Source organism: Oryza glaberrima, chromosome 9 (assembly GCF_000147395.1).
Source record: "Oryza glaberrima chromosome 9, OglaRS2, whole genome shotgun sequence".
Classification (NCBI taxonomy): Eukaryota; Viridiplantae; Streptophyta; class Magnoliopsida; order Poales; family Poaceae; genus Oryza; species Oryza glaberrima.
In genome coordinates, this window is record NC_068334.1 from 7,597,887 (window position 1) to 7,612,311 (window position 14,425).

General features: G+C 45.6%; 1 protein-coding gene and 1 long non-coding RNA gene across 6 annotated transcripts; one reads left to right on the forward strand and one right to left on the reverse strand.

Moving 5' to 3' along the window:
* Nucleotides 1-6,766: 6,766 nt before the first annotated feature.
* On the forward strand, nucleotides 6,767-9,855 carry LOC127785199 (uncharacterized). Of its 3 annotated transcripts, none has more exons than XR_008019687.1 (4): nucleotides 6,767-6,852; nucleotides 7,187-8,423; nucleotides 8,668-8,754; nucleotides 8,847-9,855. It is a non-coding gene; the product is annotated as an uncharacterized LOC127785199 (long non-coding RNA). The 3 variants fall into 3 exon arrangements; XR_008019686.1 differs by having other exon boundaries at nucleotides 7,187-7,416; XR_008019685.1 differs by having other exon boundaries at nucleotides 7,187-8,754.
* A 1,176-nt stretch (nucleotides 9,856-11,031) lies between these two features.
* On the reverse strand, nucleotides 11,032-14,319 carry LOC127784913 (uncharacterized). 3 transcript variants are annotated; one of them, XM_052312327.1, is made up of 4 exons: nucleotides 13,560-14,319; nucleotides 12,000-13,490; nucleotides 11,598-11,873; nucleotides 11,032-11,452 (listed from the first exon to the last, which is right to left on the reverse strand). In XM_052312327.1, the coding sequence occupies exons 1-4, from the start codon at nucleotides 13,569-13,571 to the stop codon at nucleotides 11,264-11,266; spliced, it is 1,968 nt and encodes a 655-aa protein (XP_052168287.1). In that variant the 5' UTR covers nucleotides 13,572-14,319; the 3' UTR covers nucleotides 11,032-11,263. The 3 variants fall into 3 exon arrangements, with proteins under 3 accessions (XP_052168287.1, XP_052168288.1, XP_052168286.1); XM_052312328.1 differs by having other exon boundaries at nucleotides 12,000-13,263; nucleotides 13,370-14,319; XM_052312326.1 differs by having other exon boundaries at nucleotides 12,000-14,319.
* Nucleotides 14,320-14,425: the final 106 nt, after the last annotated feature.

The window sequence follows — 14,425 nt, forward strand, 5'->3', positions numbered from 1 at the left end:
TTGTCGGATGAAGAAGTGACCAAAATAAAAGTTGTAGATCTTGATAAGAGGATCAACTTTGGTGTTGACCATATTTCCATTTGAAATCATGTAGTATTTACAAATGCTGTTTAGATTTGTCATATTGTCAAAATCAATTTCAAGCTGTTGGAAACAAAGTTATATAGACAAATGACAAAAATAAAAGTTGTAGATCCTGATGAGAGGATCAACTTTGTTTTTGACCATATTTCCATTTGAAATCATTTAGTATTTACAAATGCTATTTAGATTTGTCATATTGTCAAAATCAATTTCAAGCTGTTGGAAACAAAGTTATATAGACAAATGACCAAAATAAAAGTTGTAGATCTTGATAACCTCTACAATTTTGTTGTTGACCATATTTTGATTTGAAATCATTTACTATCCGAAAATGTATTATGACTAATAAAATGAATTATTATACAGCAGCTATATATTTTGTACTCACAAATATAAAGACTTGTCTGGAAAAATGGAAAAATAGTTATCGGTGACGGGCCTTAGTTCAAACCCGATAAAGATTAATCTATCTCTATCGGGCATTATCTTAGGGCAGTCATCCGTGACGGGCCTGAATGTCATCTCAATCGGGCATTAGTATGGAGCCCTTCACCGATGAGTCATATGTGACGGGCCCTGCGGCAAAGCCCGATTGAGATGACTCATCACTCTACTATAACTAGGGTTTCTCAGATCGGATCGAAAATTTTTCTAAGTCCCGCTACAGTTTCCCGCCTCCTTAGAACCCTAGCGCCGCCGTCGTCCTCCCTCGCCAAGCCCGCCGCCGTCGTCACCGAGCCCGCCGCCACCGCCGTCGTCCTCCCTCGCGGAGCCTGCCGCCGTCGCCACCGACGCCGAGGCCGAGGCCACCGCCTCCCTCGCTGAGCCCGCGGCCGCCACCACTGAGCCTCCTCACCGACGACCCCCACCGAGCCCGCCGCCGCCACCACCGAGCCTCTACACCGACCGGACCGGTGTCGGCCTTCCTCGTCGTCGCCAATGTCTCAGCAAGGCGAACCAATGTCGACGACAACTAGTGGGTCCTCAAGGGCACGTACTCCTAGGACAGGGAACAAATTCCCTAAGGAACGGTTTCGCACAACAGCGGTGGATGCCGTAGGGTTGCCGACATCTCCAAGGAAAATATTGAGCCGATTTAGGTCTATCTGCGGGGTCATAGGGAGGCAGAAATTCAATATTCTGCAAGATGACATCAAACTCGTGCCGGCCGCAGAGAAGGACATTGCTTGGCTAACGTTTAAGGAGAGCTTCGATTATCCTACGGAGCATGAGGACCATCTCAGGCGGGCTGCTTTCAAGGTTATGGGCAATGCTTGGAAGAACTTCAAGACTAAGCTAGTCGGCGAGTTCGTCTACAACCTGGCGGCGAATCCAGATCCAAGAGAGAAATTTCCTTGGATCACGGAACAGGTCTGGGAGGAATTCCATGCGAAGAAGTCGACCCCCGAGTCCAGAGCTAGAGCGAGGCATATCGCTTGCTCCAGACCAGGAACCAGCATCCGCACTGGCTTGGCACCGCCGGATATGCCGGTAAGGAAGAGGAATGGCAGCGTGAGGATGAAGAAGCGGAGGAATCGAACACGCCGCTCGTGTTTGGCGATATCCCACACCCTCGGGCTAGGAACTGGGCCAGGGCCAGGTACCAGAAGAATGATGATGGCACAATCTTCATGCCAAATGCAGAAGATCAACAAGTGTACGAAGCTATAGTAAGTGTCTAGTCAAACTAGATGTTCGCATTGTTTCCCATCGTGCAGTTTATTTAACCCCACTAAATTGTAATGCAGAAGGAGTTGGTTGCCGAGCAACAAGCCTCGCAAGAGGCCTGCTCTCAAAGACGCGAGGACGACCTCCTCACGAAAGCGTTGGGCAACAAGGAACACCGTGGACGGACACGGGGCGTTGGGTCTTCTGTTCCTTGGAAGTATGGATTTCCAGACTACGTGTGGCAGTACAAGAAGCGGACTTCCAACAAGGTGGAGAAAGATGCACGCCTTGAAGCCAAGATCCAGGCGTCGATAAGAGCTGAGCTGACATCTGAATTCGACAAAAAGCTCGAGTCGATGAGGGCCAAGATTAGGCAAGAGATCCGAGAAGAGCAACAGAACCCCCAGGCCGTCGCCGCTGCTGCGCACGAAGAGTTAGGAAGTCCCACTCAAAAACGCAGCAGTTGCGCATCAATTGAGTTGGCGGAAAATCCAACATCGGTCGACACCGCCGTCGACAACATAACGGTAAAAGTGAACTTACTCAATACATGAAAGACTTAACGAATCCATATGATATATAATATTCTAAAAAAATTGATTAATCTATCGCAGGAACCAACGAGCTGCACCCTCACAGTTAGGGTGATGCCGACCTTCACGGTTCCAGCAGCCGAGGGACTTGCGTACAAGCCGACCCCAGAGACAAGAGTGCATGGAGTGCAACTCAGGGCCGACTGTGCAAAAGTTCAAGTCGACTCGGTGAAGCCCGAATACGAGCTGTTCCCTCTGAAGTATCCACCGAACGACGAGGTCCTCTCACTAGGAAATGCCTGTGTTACCTTCATCCAATGGCCCAAGGACCTCATTGAGATCAGGGTTACAGCGAGGCCAACCACTGCACCAGGCGGTCGTCCACCAAAGAGACCCGCCTCTGCTCCTTTAGCCCCTCCTGCTCAAGATTGTCATGCACAATCTTACGATGTGCAGTTGCAGTATGACACGGATTTTGGGGAGGACCGAACGGAGGCCGATAGCAAGGTGATTCATGAACCCCCACCGATGAAGAAGAGCAGGAAGGCACACTCTTCCCCTCAGAGAATTACTCTCGATAAACCCGAAGCAAAGGAGAGAGGAAGGGGAGGAAAGGTGCAGGCCTCACTTCTAGCTCCAAGGAAGCTAGATCTTGGCAAGGGCCAGGAAGAGACTAAGGGCAAAGAGGTCAAGAAGAAATACGTCGCTCCACAGGAGTTCCAACTAGGCATGCCATTGGTTGGAGATGATGTGCTTGCCGCAATGGGCACCACTTGTAAGGACCTTCACTTATACTACATGGAGAAATCTAACGCCAGGAAGCCAAGTAAAGCTACCGATATCCTTGGAGAGCACGATGGAAATCCATTCCTTGGTCCAACAAATTATATCGTGGCCGATTTCAAGGATCTTTTTGACCTCTACAGGCTCCGAGCGGTGGACACAAGCCTCCTTAAGTGCTACTCCTTGTAAGTATTGTCGCCCAACTCAATCTGAAAATAACAATCGGTTTAACTTGCTTACAAGATCGTTTATCCTGTGTGTAGGTTAAGTTGGCAATGGTGTCAGAAGCATGCACCGGAAGTTTCCTTCCTTGATCCACAAGTGGTCACTGTCACAAATCTCCAGAATGACCGTCAAGGAATGGTCAACTACATCTACGATACCTTGTGGTCCCGCCGAGACAAGGAGTACATTATGTGCGCCTATAATCAATAGTAAGTGTGTTATCTAAATATACACAACAGCATGACACATTCCTTGAGTACTTAATTAACTTTCACTATATTAATGCTGCAGTGCCCATTGGATCCTTCTGGTCATAACACCTAAGTGGAGTACATGTCACTACCTGAACTCTAGAATTGATAAGAACGCATATGATTGGACCCCAATTCAACTAGCGATAGATGAAGTGTGGGCCCAATACGTGCAAAGAGGAGGCCTCAGGAAGACAGGACATGACACCCTCATCCACAAAAAAGACTTCCCGGTGGACCAACAAATAGGTGACCAGTGCGGATTCCATGTGTGCCACAACATGCGCCTTCTATATAGAGAAAAGGTGAAGACCTTAGCTGAGTTTGAGGTCGGTGGTCTCAATTGTGATAGACTAACTACATTTTAGTACTTATATATGATCGATCAACTAATCTGGAATTATGACAATGTAGGGCACAATAACCAAGTCTCTGCCTACCAGCTTTGAGGAGGTTCGCGAGGAGATAGCCAGCTTCATCCTCCGCAAAATAATTAACCCCAAAGGAATGTTTAGGCTTAAACTAAAATGATGAACACTTATTATGCAATTGTGATGATGTAACTGTGATGCTTATATTTATGTATATATATCTCATATGTTTATGTTAAGACTTGCTAAATAAATATTTGATCCAATTAACTCGGTTTTGCAGGTGAAATATGATAAATATTTGAATGGATGTGAAATATGATATGGTTGTGAATGTGTGGTTGTGTGAAATATGTTGATGTCTGTGTATGTGAATGCATATGTATATGAATGGGTGATGCTGAGGAGCTGGGGATATTGGATATCTGTGTTTGTTTCTGTCATTTTTGCAGCGGGCATGGCTAGCAAAGGCCTGAGGCTAGCCAACAAACAAAATTTATTTTTTTTGTGGATTATAGCCATCTGTGACGGACCATAACTAAATGCCCGATTGAGATGAGGTCATCTGTGACGGGCTCTAGTTGAGGCCCGATTGAGGTCAGTAGTCATCTGTGACGGGCTCTAGTTTAGACCCGATTGAGGTCAGTAGTCATCTGTGACGGGCTCTATTTTAGGCCCGATTGAGGTCATCAGTCATCTGTGATGGGCTATAGTTTAGACCCGATTGAGATGAGTATCATCTGTGACGGGCTCTAGTTTAGGCCCGATAAAGGTTAGTAGTCATCTGTGACGGGCTAGTTGTGGCCCGATAGAGATAGGTCATCTGTGACGGGCTATAGTTTGACTGGTCGTCTGGGTCAAAGCTATCGGTGACAGGCTTTACTTAGGGCCCGATTGAGATAGATTCATTCGTGACGGCCGTTTGCCCGATTGAGATAACTCTTCACATCAGTGACTTCTAGCATGTGACGGACACTGTGCCCGATTGAGATGGGGCTTACCGCCCGATTGAGATGAGGATATCCATTCTAGTGCAAGTATTCTATCCTCTGAAGTAATGTAAACTGGATGGAATACCCCTATGTAGTGGTTTTGTAGGTGGTTTTGCCACGTAGATGATAACAATGCAGTGCTATTGCTTGCATGACACAAGATCGGTCCATATGGATTAAGCCCAAGTTGATCCAACCCTTTTTTTTTCTTCACTGATTGACAAACCAAAAAAATTACAGATTAGCACTAATGTAAATCATTGTCAAACTGTTCTACTTGTGAAAAATACTTAACCCGCTTTGTAACCATGTCACTGTCCCATATATAGTCCACATGGCCAAAACCACCGGTCCACCGCCATGCCATCGTATAAACAACAAAACCACCTATAAAACAGCTCTAGGGTTTATTTCTACTAGTTTCTATACTTTAGGGAGTATATAATATCCAGTTTCATACTTAAAGGGATTAAGTAAATCAATACTTTACGGGGCGAAGTAGATTTTTTACTTTCTTGTTTAAATTAATCTTTGAACAAGCAGAGTTCTGCTATTCCAATTGATAGAAGGAGAGCAAAGTTTTCAAGAAGCATACTCTATATATATTATTTGCAAAGCCAAAGGCGGCTTTAGAAATCCATTGCCTGGTGTAAGTGTAACGCGCACTTGCAAATTTGTGCGATTAACATCACGCTTCTGCATCAAATTGTTCTAGGTGCTTGTGCAGAGATTAAACTGTTTCAGGATGATGATGCTATCATAACCTTGTAATTCACTTGAAATCAGCATCACCAGTATGTGTACTAGTGGTTCCTTATAAGGCTGTGGTCGGCAGTGAAGGGATGGAACCCCATCCATCCCTCTGCATGTAAAATGGAGCAGCCTTTTAACACGTAATTAATTAAGTATTAGCTATTTTTTTTTAAATAGATCAATATGACTTTTTAAAGCAACTTTCGTATAGAAAATCTTTTTGGAAAAAACGTACCGTTTAGTAGTTTGAAAAGCGTGCGCACGGAAAACGAGATTAATGGGTTGAGAAGATGGAGTGCCGAATTCAATCTTAGGGCCCCTTTGATTTGGAGAAAAAATATAAAAATTTTGGAGGATTTTAATCCTATAGAAAAATTTCCTATGAGGCCATTTGAAACAAAAGATTGAATCCTATCAAATCCTTTGAAATTCCGATGGAATGGACAATCCTACAGAGATTTGGAGAAAATTTAGTAAGAGCTTCAACCTCTTGGTAACTTTCTTTTCAGTCTATCTCTTCATCCAATTCCTACGTTTTTCCTGTGGTTCAATCAAACGGTCATTCCAGTGTTTTCCTTGCGTTTTGCAATTCTTTGTTTTACGCTTGCATTCCTATCAAAATCCTATGTTTTCTCAATCCTACGATTCAAAAGGGTCCTAAAAAGTGTTTTTGTCCTCTTTCACGGTCCTTGTTCTCCGGATTTTTTTATGCCAGAACAATTCTTTCATCTCATAAATATATTCCAGTAGTACTTTTTCATCTCTCTCCTATTTTTTCAGTTGAGAACTCTCTCACTTCAGCTTGCATGTCCAAGTTGTTTAATTGTATTTTAGGCCTCAGGGTATCCTTTTCTCTCTAGTCAGCTCTGCTCATGTTCATGCCCCATTCTCTCAAAAACCTTGTCAAACTGGATTGTTTCTTACCTTATTCTAGTACTCAAGGATATAGGAATCATCTCTTTCCAACATCTCATTTTTCTCAAGCGCCAACTCTCTGAAACCATCTCCCCAACATCCAGGAATATGTGCCCTTGTTGGGCCTAAATTTTCTTAGGCCCATGAAGAAAATGCAGAGCCCTGCCTGTGAAGACCTAAGGAACTCGCAGCAAAGTCTGTCGTCTAGATGGGCCGCCGCCCGCCGGCCAACACAACCTCGCCACCCTCGTCGCCGGCGCCGGCGCCGCCTCCGCTGGTGAGCCCCTCCCCCCACACTCCCGCAGTCTGTTCATCTTGTCGCGAATCGTGGATCTGGTCCGCCGGGCAGGTTCCTGTTGTCGGTGTGCGCCACGGGAGTCTTCTGCTCGGTTGTTTTGACGGCTAGTTCAACTGCTGCTGCTGTTGCTAATCAAGCCCTTGTTGATTGAGCTCAGTGCTCACCTAGCACTGTTTTTTGAGCTGTTTTTCATATTCTGGAATCGCAGTTCTCCTCCTTCGTTTTCGTAACGAGAAAGGATTAGGCAAGTTTGGGGAAATCTATACTAATATCTGGATTATTCTTGACTATTGAGTTACTTGGATTAATGCAGGGAAGGAAACGCAACAGCAATGCAGCATCACGGGGACAGTACCAGCATTTCCTTGAAATTCCACCGGCAACAATAATTTTCAGTCAAGATTTTTCATGAATTCGAACTACTTGCTTGAGTTTTCCTGTTGCTGATATTCGACAGGCACCATATCGCGCAAGAACCATATTATATATATTATCTGGATCATTCTTGACTCTTGAGTTAATTGGTTGAATCAGCGGACAACGGTAACTATATTGCTTTTTTTTTTTTGAAACGAAAAGCGGCAAAAGACTTGCCGAATATATTAGAGGGAATAAAAGGTCAGAATACATAAACAGAAACGCAGAGACTGTCTAGCGGTCGAACGAAGAGGCTTGCCAACTAGGCAAAAACCTCAAGATACAAGCAACTTAAAGAACAACAACATTTAACATCTGGACAAATTAATTTGGCTTATATTTTCCTTGATTAAGGAGGCCACCTGGTTCTCGTTTTGTGAAGAGTGACAGAAAATCCTTCTGTTTCGTTCTAGCCAAATATTCCACCACGTTATTGCAAGGTCTGCAAGAATTAGCTTCCTTGTAGCTACATGCCTTACCTTGCATAATGATTCCCACCAATTTTTGAAGGTGCAAGATGAGCTCTGAAGAGTATAGGCATTATGTCCTTGCCAAAGGCAAATTTTGTTCCATACCATAGCTGTGAAAGGGCATTCTTTGGCTAGATGATTAGCATCTTCAAAGGCATTCCTGCATAAGCAACAGATCCAATCGCATGGCCAATGTCTTTTTAGTAAATTATCAGCCGTAAGTGCTTTCTGATGTAGGAGCAGCCATCCGAAAAAACGTTGTTTCGGTTCAGCAGTCGCTGTCCAGAGGGGTAAGAAACTTGTGTTTACAGTCCCTCCTTGAAATTGTGTTAAGTAAGCGCTCTTTGCTGAGTATTGGCCATTTGCAGTCCATTTCCACGCGATGTCATCTGTTGTATTTGAGTTCAAAGTAATATTCTGTAAGATGTTTCCCAGCTGCACTAATTCATCAATTTGATCAATCGAGATGATAGAATGAAGTGACGTCATCCAGTGATTATTATCTAGCCCCTTTTTCAACGATGTTGTTTTCCTTTTTGCTAGAGAGAAGATCGCAGGCACTATTTCTTTGAAACATTGTCCTTGCAGCCAGTGATCTGTCCAGAATCTGGCTTTCTCTCCATTTCCAATGGTGATGGTAGTACTTGCACGGAAAAGATCTCGGTCAGTGTTATTGCATGGCGTTTCCATGTTTGCCCATGGCTTGGTGTCCTCCTTCCAGCTCTGCCATAGCCATCGAACTCTTAAAGCTCGCGCAAATTTTTCTAGATTTAGAATTCCTAGGCCTCCCAACTCCTTTGGCTTGCAAACACAATTCCAATTGACTAGAGAACTGCCTGCACTTACGTTGTCTGGATCTTCTCCTTTCCAGAGAAAGGCCCTCCTGAAAAGATCAATTCTTTTGTAGAGCCATTTGTTTTGATGAAGGACAGTGAGATGGTAAATTGGGGCCGCTGACAAAGAAGATTTGACTAGGACTTCGCGACCGGCCGAGGTAAAGAATCGACCTTTCCATCCAGGGATCCTTGATCCAATTTTATCTACCAAAGGTTGCAAATCAACTTTCCTTAATTTCCTAATATGCAGAGGAATGCCCAGGTATTTGCAAGGAAAGGTCTTTTTGTTTCCCGGGAAGGAGGGCAAGATTTCTTCTAGAATCTCCTCTGTGCAGCAAATTGGGTAAATTTCTGTTTTAGTCATATTTGTGTGCAGCCCGCTAATGTCCGCAAAGAAAAGAAGAATCTGTCTCAGCACGGTGAGTTCTTCCTCTGAAGATTTAGCAAAAATGGCAACGTCATCTGCGTAAAGGGGACATCGGAACCTTTGCTGTCTTCGAAATAAAGCAGGAAGAATATTTGCATCTTCCACCTCCTTCATAATTTGCTGAAGTGGTTCCATAGCAAGAATGAAAAGCATAGGTGACAGAGGGTCACCTTGCCTTAGTCCTTGCGCATGGTATACATGGTCTCCGGGCGCACCATTAAGCAGGATTCTAGAAGAGGAGGTTCCCAACAGATTTGCTATCCAATTGCACCATTTCGGACCAAAACCAAAGTTTTGGAGAGTTCCAAGTAGAAAGGCCCAGCTTACAGTATCAAAGGCTTTGGAGATATCTACTTTGATAAAGAGGGTAGGTTTCTTTTGTCGATGGAGCAATCTGACCATATTTTGAACATAAAGGAAGTTGTCATGGATCGCCCTTTTGTGGATGAAAGCACTTTGGTTTTGGGAAATTAGGAGGTTAAGCTTTGGGGCTAATCTGTTTGCCAAAATTTTTGCAAGGATCTTGGCAAAGCTGTGCATAAGACTGATTGGCCGATAGTCTTCCACTTTGTAGGCTTCTTCTTTTTTTGGAATTAAGCAAATGTTCGCCGAGTTCAAATCTTGAAGCCTATCTAAATTTTGATGACCGAAATGAAGGATTGCCTGTGTTAGATCAAACTTAATGATTTCCCAGGCTCTCTTGAAGAAAATGCCAATGAAGCCGTCAGGCCCCGGCGCCTTTTCTGGCGCAAGGTTGGAAACAGCCTCCTTTATTTCCTCTTCATCAAAGTCTGCATCCAAATCTGTGAGGTCGATTTCTGGCAACCGAAGTCTTTCCCAGTTTAAGCATTTTGTTCTTGGTGAAGGAACTCCTAGTCTTTGATTAAAGAAACGTTGAAGCTCGGCTTTCTTTTGGTCGCATGTAACTGCAATTCCAGTAGGAGTTTCCAGACTGTGAATGAAGTTTTTTCTTTTTCTCAAATTTGCTTTCATGTGAAAAAATTTTGAGTTAACATCTCCGCATTTTAGCCAAGTTAGTCTCGAACGTTGATGGATTCTTATCTTTTCTAAGCTTGCTAGGCCAAGGACCTTCAATTTTAAATCCTTTCTAAGCCACAATTCATCGTCAGAGAGGGGTCTCGTTTCTTGGGCCACATCAAGCTGAAAAATCACCTCATTTGAAATTGCTAGTCTCAATCGAAGATCACCAATACCCATCTTCGGATATCTCATGCTAGGAGGCAAAGTTTTAAATGAAACTTGGCAAAAGGATTGGTGGATCCAATTGGTCTATTCCAGGAGTTTGAAACCACTTCCAAGAAGTCCGGCATTTTGAGCTAGTAAGCTTCAAAGCGAAAACTTATGTTAATTTCTCTTTGTTCACATCCCACAATGAAGAGGGGTGCATGGTCCGAACTAGAAGAAGATAGGGCTGACATTTGAGCAGATCCAAAAATAAAATCCCAATTGGGGGTATAGAAAGCTCGATCAATCTTAGTTTGGGTTGGGTTCAAACCATCTTTGGCCCAAGTGAAGCGTCTACCTGAAAGCGGCAGCTCTTTAATTCCAAGCCTGTCAATTGTTCCTTTGAAACGTTGCATCATTCTTCTGTTCAAACGATCATTGTTCTTGTCAGACGCTTTGTAAATCAGGTTAAAATCGCCGATATTAGCCATGCTGAGTTCATGACAGGTTCCAAGTTCTGAAGTTCATCAAGGAAGAGAATCTTCTGCTCTTCTGACTGTGGACCATAAACCACAGTTATCGACCAAGTAATGTTTTCATTCTTCATTGTAATCGAAGCAGACAGGCTGAAATCTTTGATTAGAACATCTGAAAGGTTGAAATAGTTGCTGTCACAAGCCAAAATAATACCTCCTCTGGTGCCGAGCGCAGGAAGAAAAGTATAGTTTGAGATAAAGCGACCTCCAAGTGTTTGGAGCACCACAGAGTCTGAGACATCTGCTAATTTTGTTTCCTGAAGACAAACAAGTGTGGCTCTCATGTCATCAACTAAGAATTTAACATTAGCTTTCTTGGCCGGGTTGTTAAGCCCCCTTACATTCCAGTTGAGAATAAAGCAATTTTGCTGAGACATTGACAAAAGGAACAGCAGCTAGCATCTCGAATAATTGTCGAGGAGGTCTGGGTAGGAGGAAGATACATGCATTCATCTCTGAAACACAGCCAATACAATTGACAGAAACACAAAGAGATGTCATATGCACTGGGGACTTCCATCAAAGGCCAGCATCTTCTACAGTGCATGAGCATTGGCGCGGTCGTCTTTGAAGCTTTAAACTTCTTAAGGCTGGGACGACAGTTGACTTCTTCTTCGCCCCACCAAGGCGAATCGATTTGCAGCCCCCCTTCTCCACCAGTGCCGCAATAGTCTTCACTGCAGCGGGTGAAAGAGGCTTCTTGTAGTGCTGTAGATAAAGAGATTTAATATGTGCATCAAGTTTTTTGTTGTCATCAAGAACACCAAATTTATTTGCAAGAATTTCTTGTGCAATGATTTCAAGCTTTGTGTTTTTCTAGACGCACGCTGTGTCGCTATGAGGAGATTGTCACCTTATTGCGGCATGGGCGGCGAGTCTTATCTCCTGGGGCTAGAAGCAGAGGTTGCTGCATGGGCGTTATTAGCTCTTCCAAGAAAACATCAACTAGTTTCTCCCCTTTCCACTCCGGCTTTGCGATTGCAGCATTCCCTGCAGTAGAAAGCACAAACACAGGAGAGACCGGCCTAGGAAGAGAAGTGTCAGGAGAGTATAAAGAGTGAGCCATCTCTGCTTCATGCACCATCGGGTCCAAGTGCTTCTCCAAGAGCTCAAGCACAGTGCCCGGATCCTGCATGAAGTGGACCAGGTCATGTGAGGAAGAGTCAGTAGCTGGAGGAACAGAAAGAGAAGGTGTTGAGCCCGCATCTGGACTCTTGCTTCTACTGCTGTGCAGGATCTTGCAAGGGGAATCGACCTTTGAGGCGGTCTGCGAAGACGGTGGGCCTTGCTGATCAGGTGCTGCTGCTTGACGTTGAAGCCTTGTTTCACCAGGCTCCTGCGAGTGAGAGAGATTGCGGCTTCGGCTTCTACTCATGCTGTCCGCACGCTCTCTTTGTCGCCCTCTGTTTTCTTCATTGAAACCTCCCCTGTCCCCACGATCCGGCTCTCTGCTCCTGCTGGAGGAACGGCCGCCCAACCGTCCCCAGAGCGATCGGCTTCTATGCCTCTGTCTTGAGCGCTGGTCACGGTGGTCATCTTCATCATCAGAGCGATGTTCTGGCGCCGGAAGGGTTCTGCAAGGGTCGAAAGGGGCAAAGATCATTCTTGCTCTTGTAGCATCATCTGGCACGCCATATCGCCACTGGTAACCCCTGCAGACACGCGCCACCAAGTCTTGGACTGAGTCCACATGGATGATGATGGGATAGGTGAGGCCTTTCTTGTCTTCTCTTGGCACTGGCTGTTGTGGCTCCAGGTCCGGGAAGGGGGTGTCAACCGGCGGGCTCTCTGCATCAGGACGAAGGATGGTGAGGCTTTCGGCTTTCGGAATGGAACTAGGGTCCAACGTCCAAACCCAGGCATCAAAAGTCTTATTGTAGTTCCTTCGGCGGGAGTACTCTTCCACATAATGCACAGAGCTCTTGGGGTCGATGAGCTTCGTCACCGCTTCAACTGATCTGCCATGCATCGGGATTCCTTCAATGCAGATGCGAACTCTGAAGCGAACGTTGGCCACCTCAGCACCTCTTCGATCATCCCAAGGACGGAAGAAGTATTCACGACCGCTGCGAGTCACCAATCTTGGCTGCTGCAGAACTGCTTCTCGGTCGCCATGGTTGGTGAAGGTGAGGAAGAAATCTTCTGGGTGGAACTTTGTGACTTGAATGTCGCTTCGGTGGATGCGGTGAGCAGCACGAACATCATCAGCGAAGGTGTTAAGGTCAACACGCTCTCCTTCTGTCGTCCATGCCACCACAGAGCGTGCGGCGAAAAGGGCTCGCAGACACTCAGATTCAGCTGTCGCTGCCACCATAGCATGGCCCGAATCCGGCCTGGAGACCAGGTCACTGGGGACCCCAGCCATGGAGGAAGGGGCTGCACGGACTTCTTGCGGAGCAGGGGCACTGGGAAATGAAGAAGAGGTGTTCTTGGTGGTGGAAGTGTTTGCACTGAGGGGAGGGAAGTCAGATGTTGTGGGGGGTACTTGTTGCTGATCCTGCAATTTATAGCGCCTTTTCCTACAAGAGGAGGAGAGATGGCCAAAACCCAGACAGAACCAGCAACGAAGGGGATCTCTGCAATCAATCACCTTATGTGAAGTACTGAGACAACGGAAACATTTACCTTCCATATGGCTAAGAAAGCGTTGTTTCCTTGAATGCTCGTCCTTCTGGTTGTTGGAAGAAATGAAGTTTGAGGGGATCGATGCTTCTCCTCTCCTCCACCAAAATTTTGGTTTGACTATCTGCCAGGCTTCATTCATGGAGGGATCAACTCTTCTTGAGGAAAAGTGTTGCTGAGATATAACTCTTACCTTCCTTTCCATCTGCCTCCCTACTCTAGAGAAGCGATAATGCACAGGCAGCCGGGAAGAGGGTGGCTGATCATCAAGACTTTGGTCAGAGGATCTGCTTCCATAACGTTACAAGATCTTGCTTGGAAAACGCTGGATTTGACGCGACGGCTGAGGGATTGCAGCGATTGGGGGGGCATCCTTGCTCAGTACAAAGGAGTAAAGCTCACGATCTTTACTTGAGTGGCCTCGGATTTCCCCTAGCGAAGCGGATCTTGAGTGATGAGAAGGAACTGCTGTAGATCTATCACCAGCTGTCTTCTTCAAATCTTGAAGATTTGAAAAAACTGGCGCTGCGGAGCAGTAAAGTCCCGAGTCACTTCCTTGGGGGCGACACCACCATTGATGGCGGACGAAACTCTACTGATCTTGAGGAGGGTAGCTGAAGCGGGTGGAATCCCAGACTTCAGAGATTGGGGCGGCGGGAACTCCGCCTGGGAATCGCTCACGGGGGGGATTGGATCTGGGATTAGTTCGCCCTCCTCAGGTTGAGAGCAGGCTAAGACAGGGAACAGCTGGGCAGAGTGGTTTGGAGAGACAGTGGCGGAGGAGAAACGCTCAAGAACTGGAGTGGAAAGAGGGAGGCAGGCTGCTGGGGAGGAGACGGAGGTGGTCGCCGCCGGTCGGCGGCGGTGGTGGGTGTCGGGGCTAGGAGACTCCATGGTGTGTGATGAATCTTGAAAATGTTAGTGGAAAGGATGAAGCCACATAGTCGAAGTTGCATCAGAAAACTCGTCTTAGAGGTTTACGGTAACTATATTGCAGGGCAGTTGTAGCATAGTACTAACATCTCTTGTTTAATTTCAGTTAAGATTTTTCTGGAATGC

Excerpts from the sequence above, each read along its gene's own strand:
- LOC127784913 (XM_052312326.1), bottom strand. The coding sequence starts at position 13,571 with ATGGAAAGGAAGGTAAGAGTTATATCTCAGCAACACTTTTCCTCAAGA. Across the intron at positions 11,874-11,999 it reads CTTCGCAGACCGCCTCAAAG|GATCCGGGCACTGTGCTTGA; the intron begins GTCGATTCCCCT and ends CACTTCATGCAG. Across the intron at positions 11,453-11,597 it reads GCCGCCCATGCCGCAATAAG|CACTACAAGAAGCCTCTTTC; the intron begins GTGACAATCTCC and ends CTTTATCTACAG.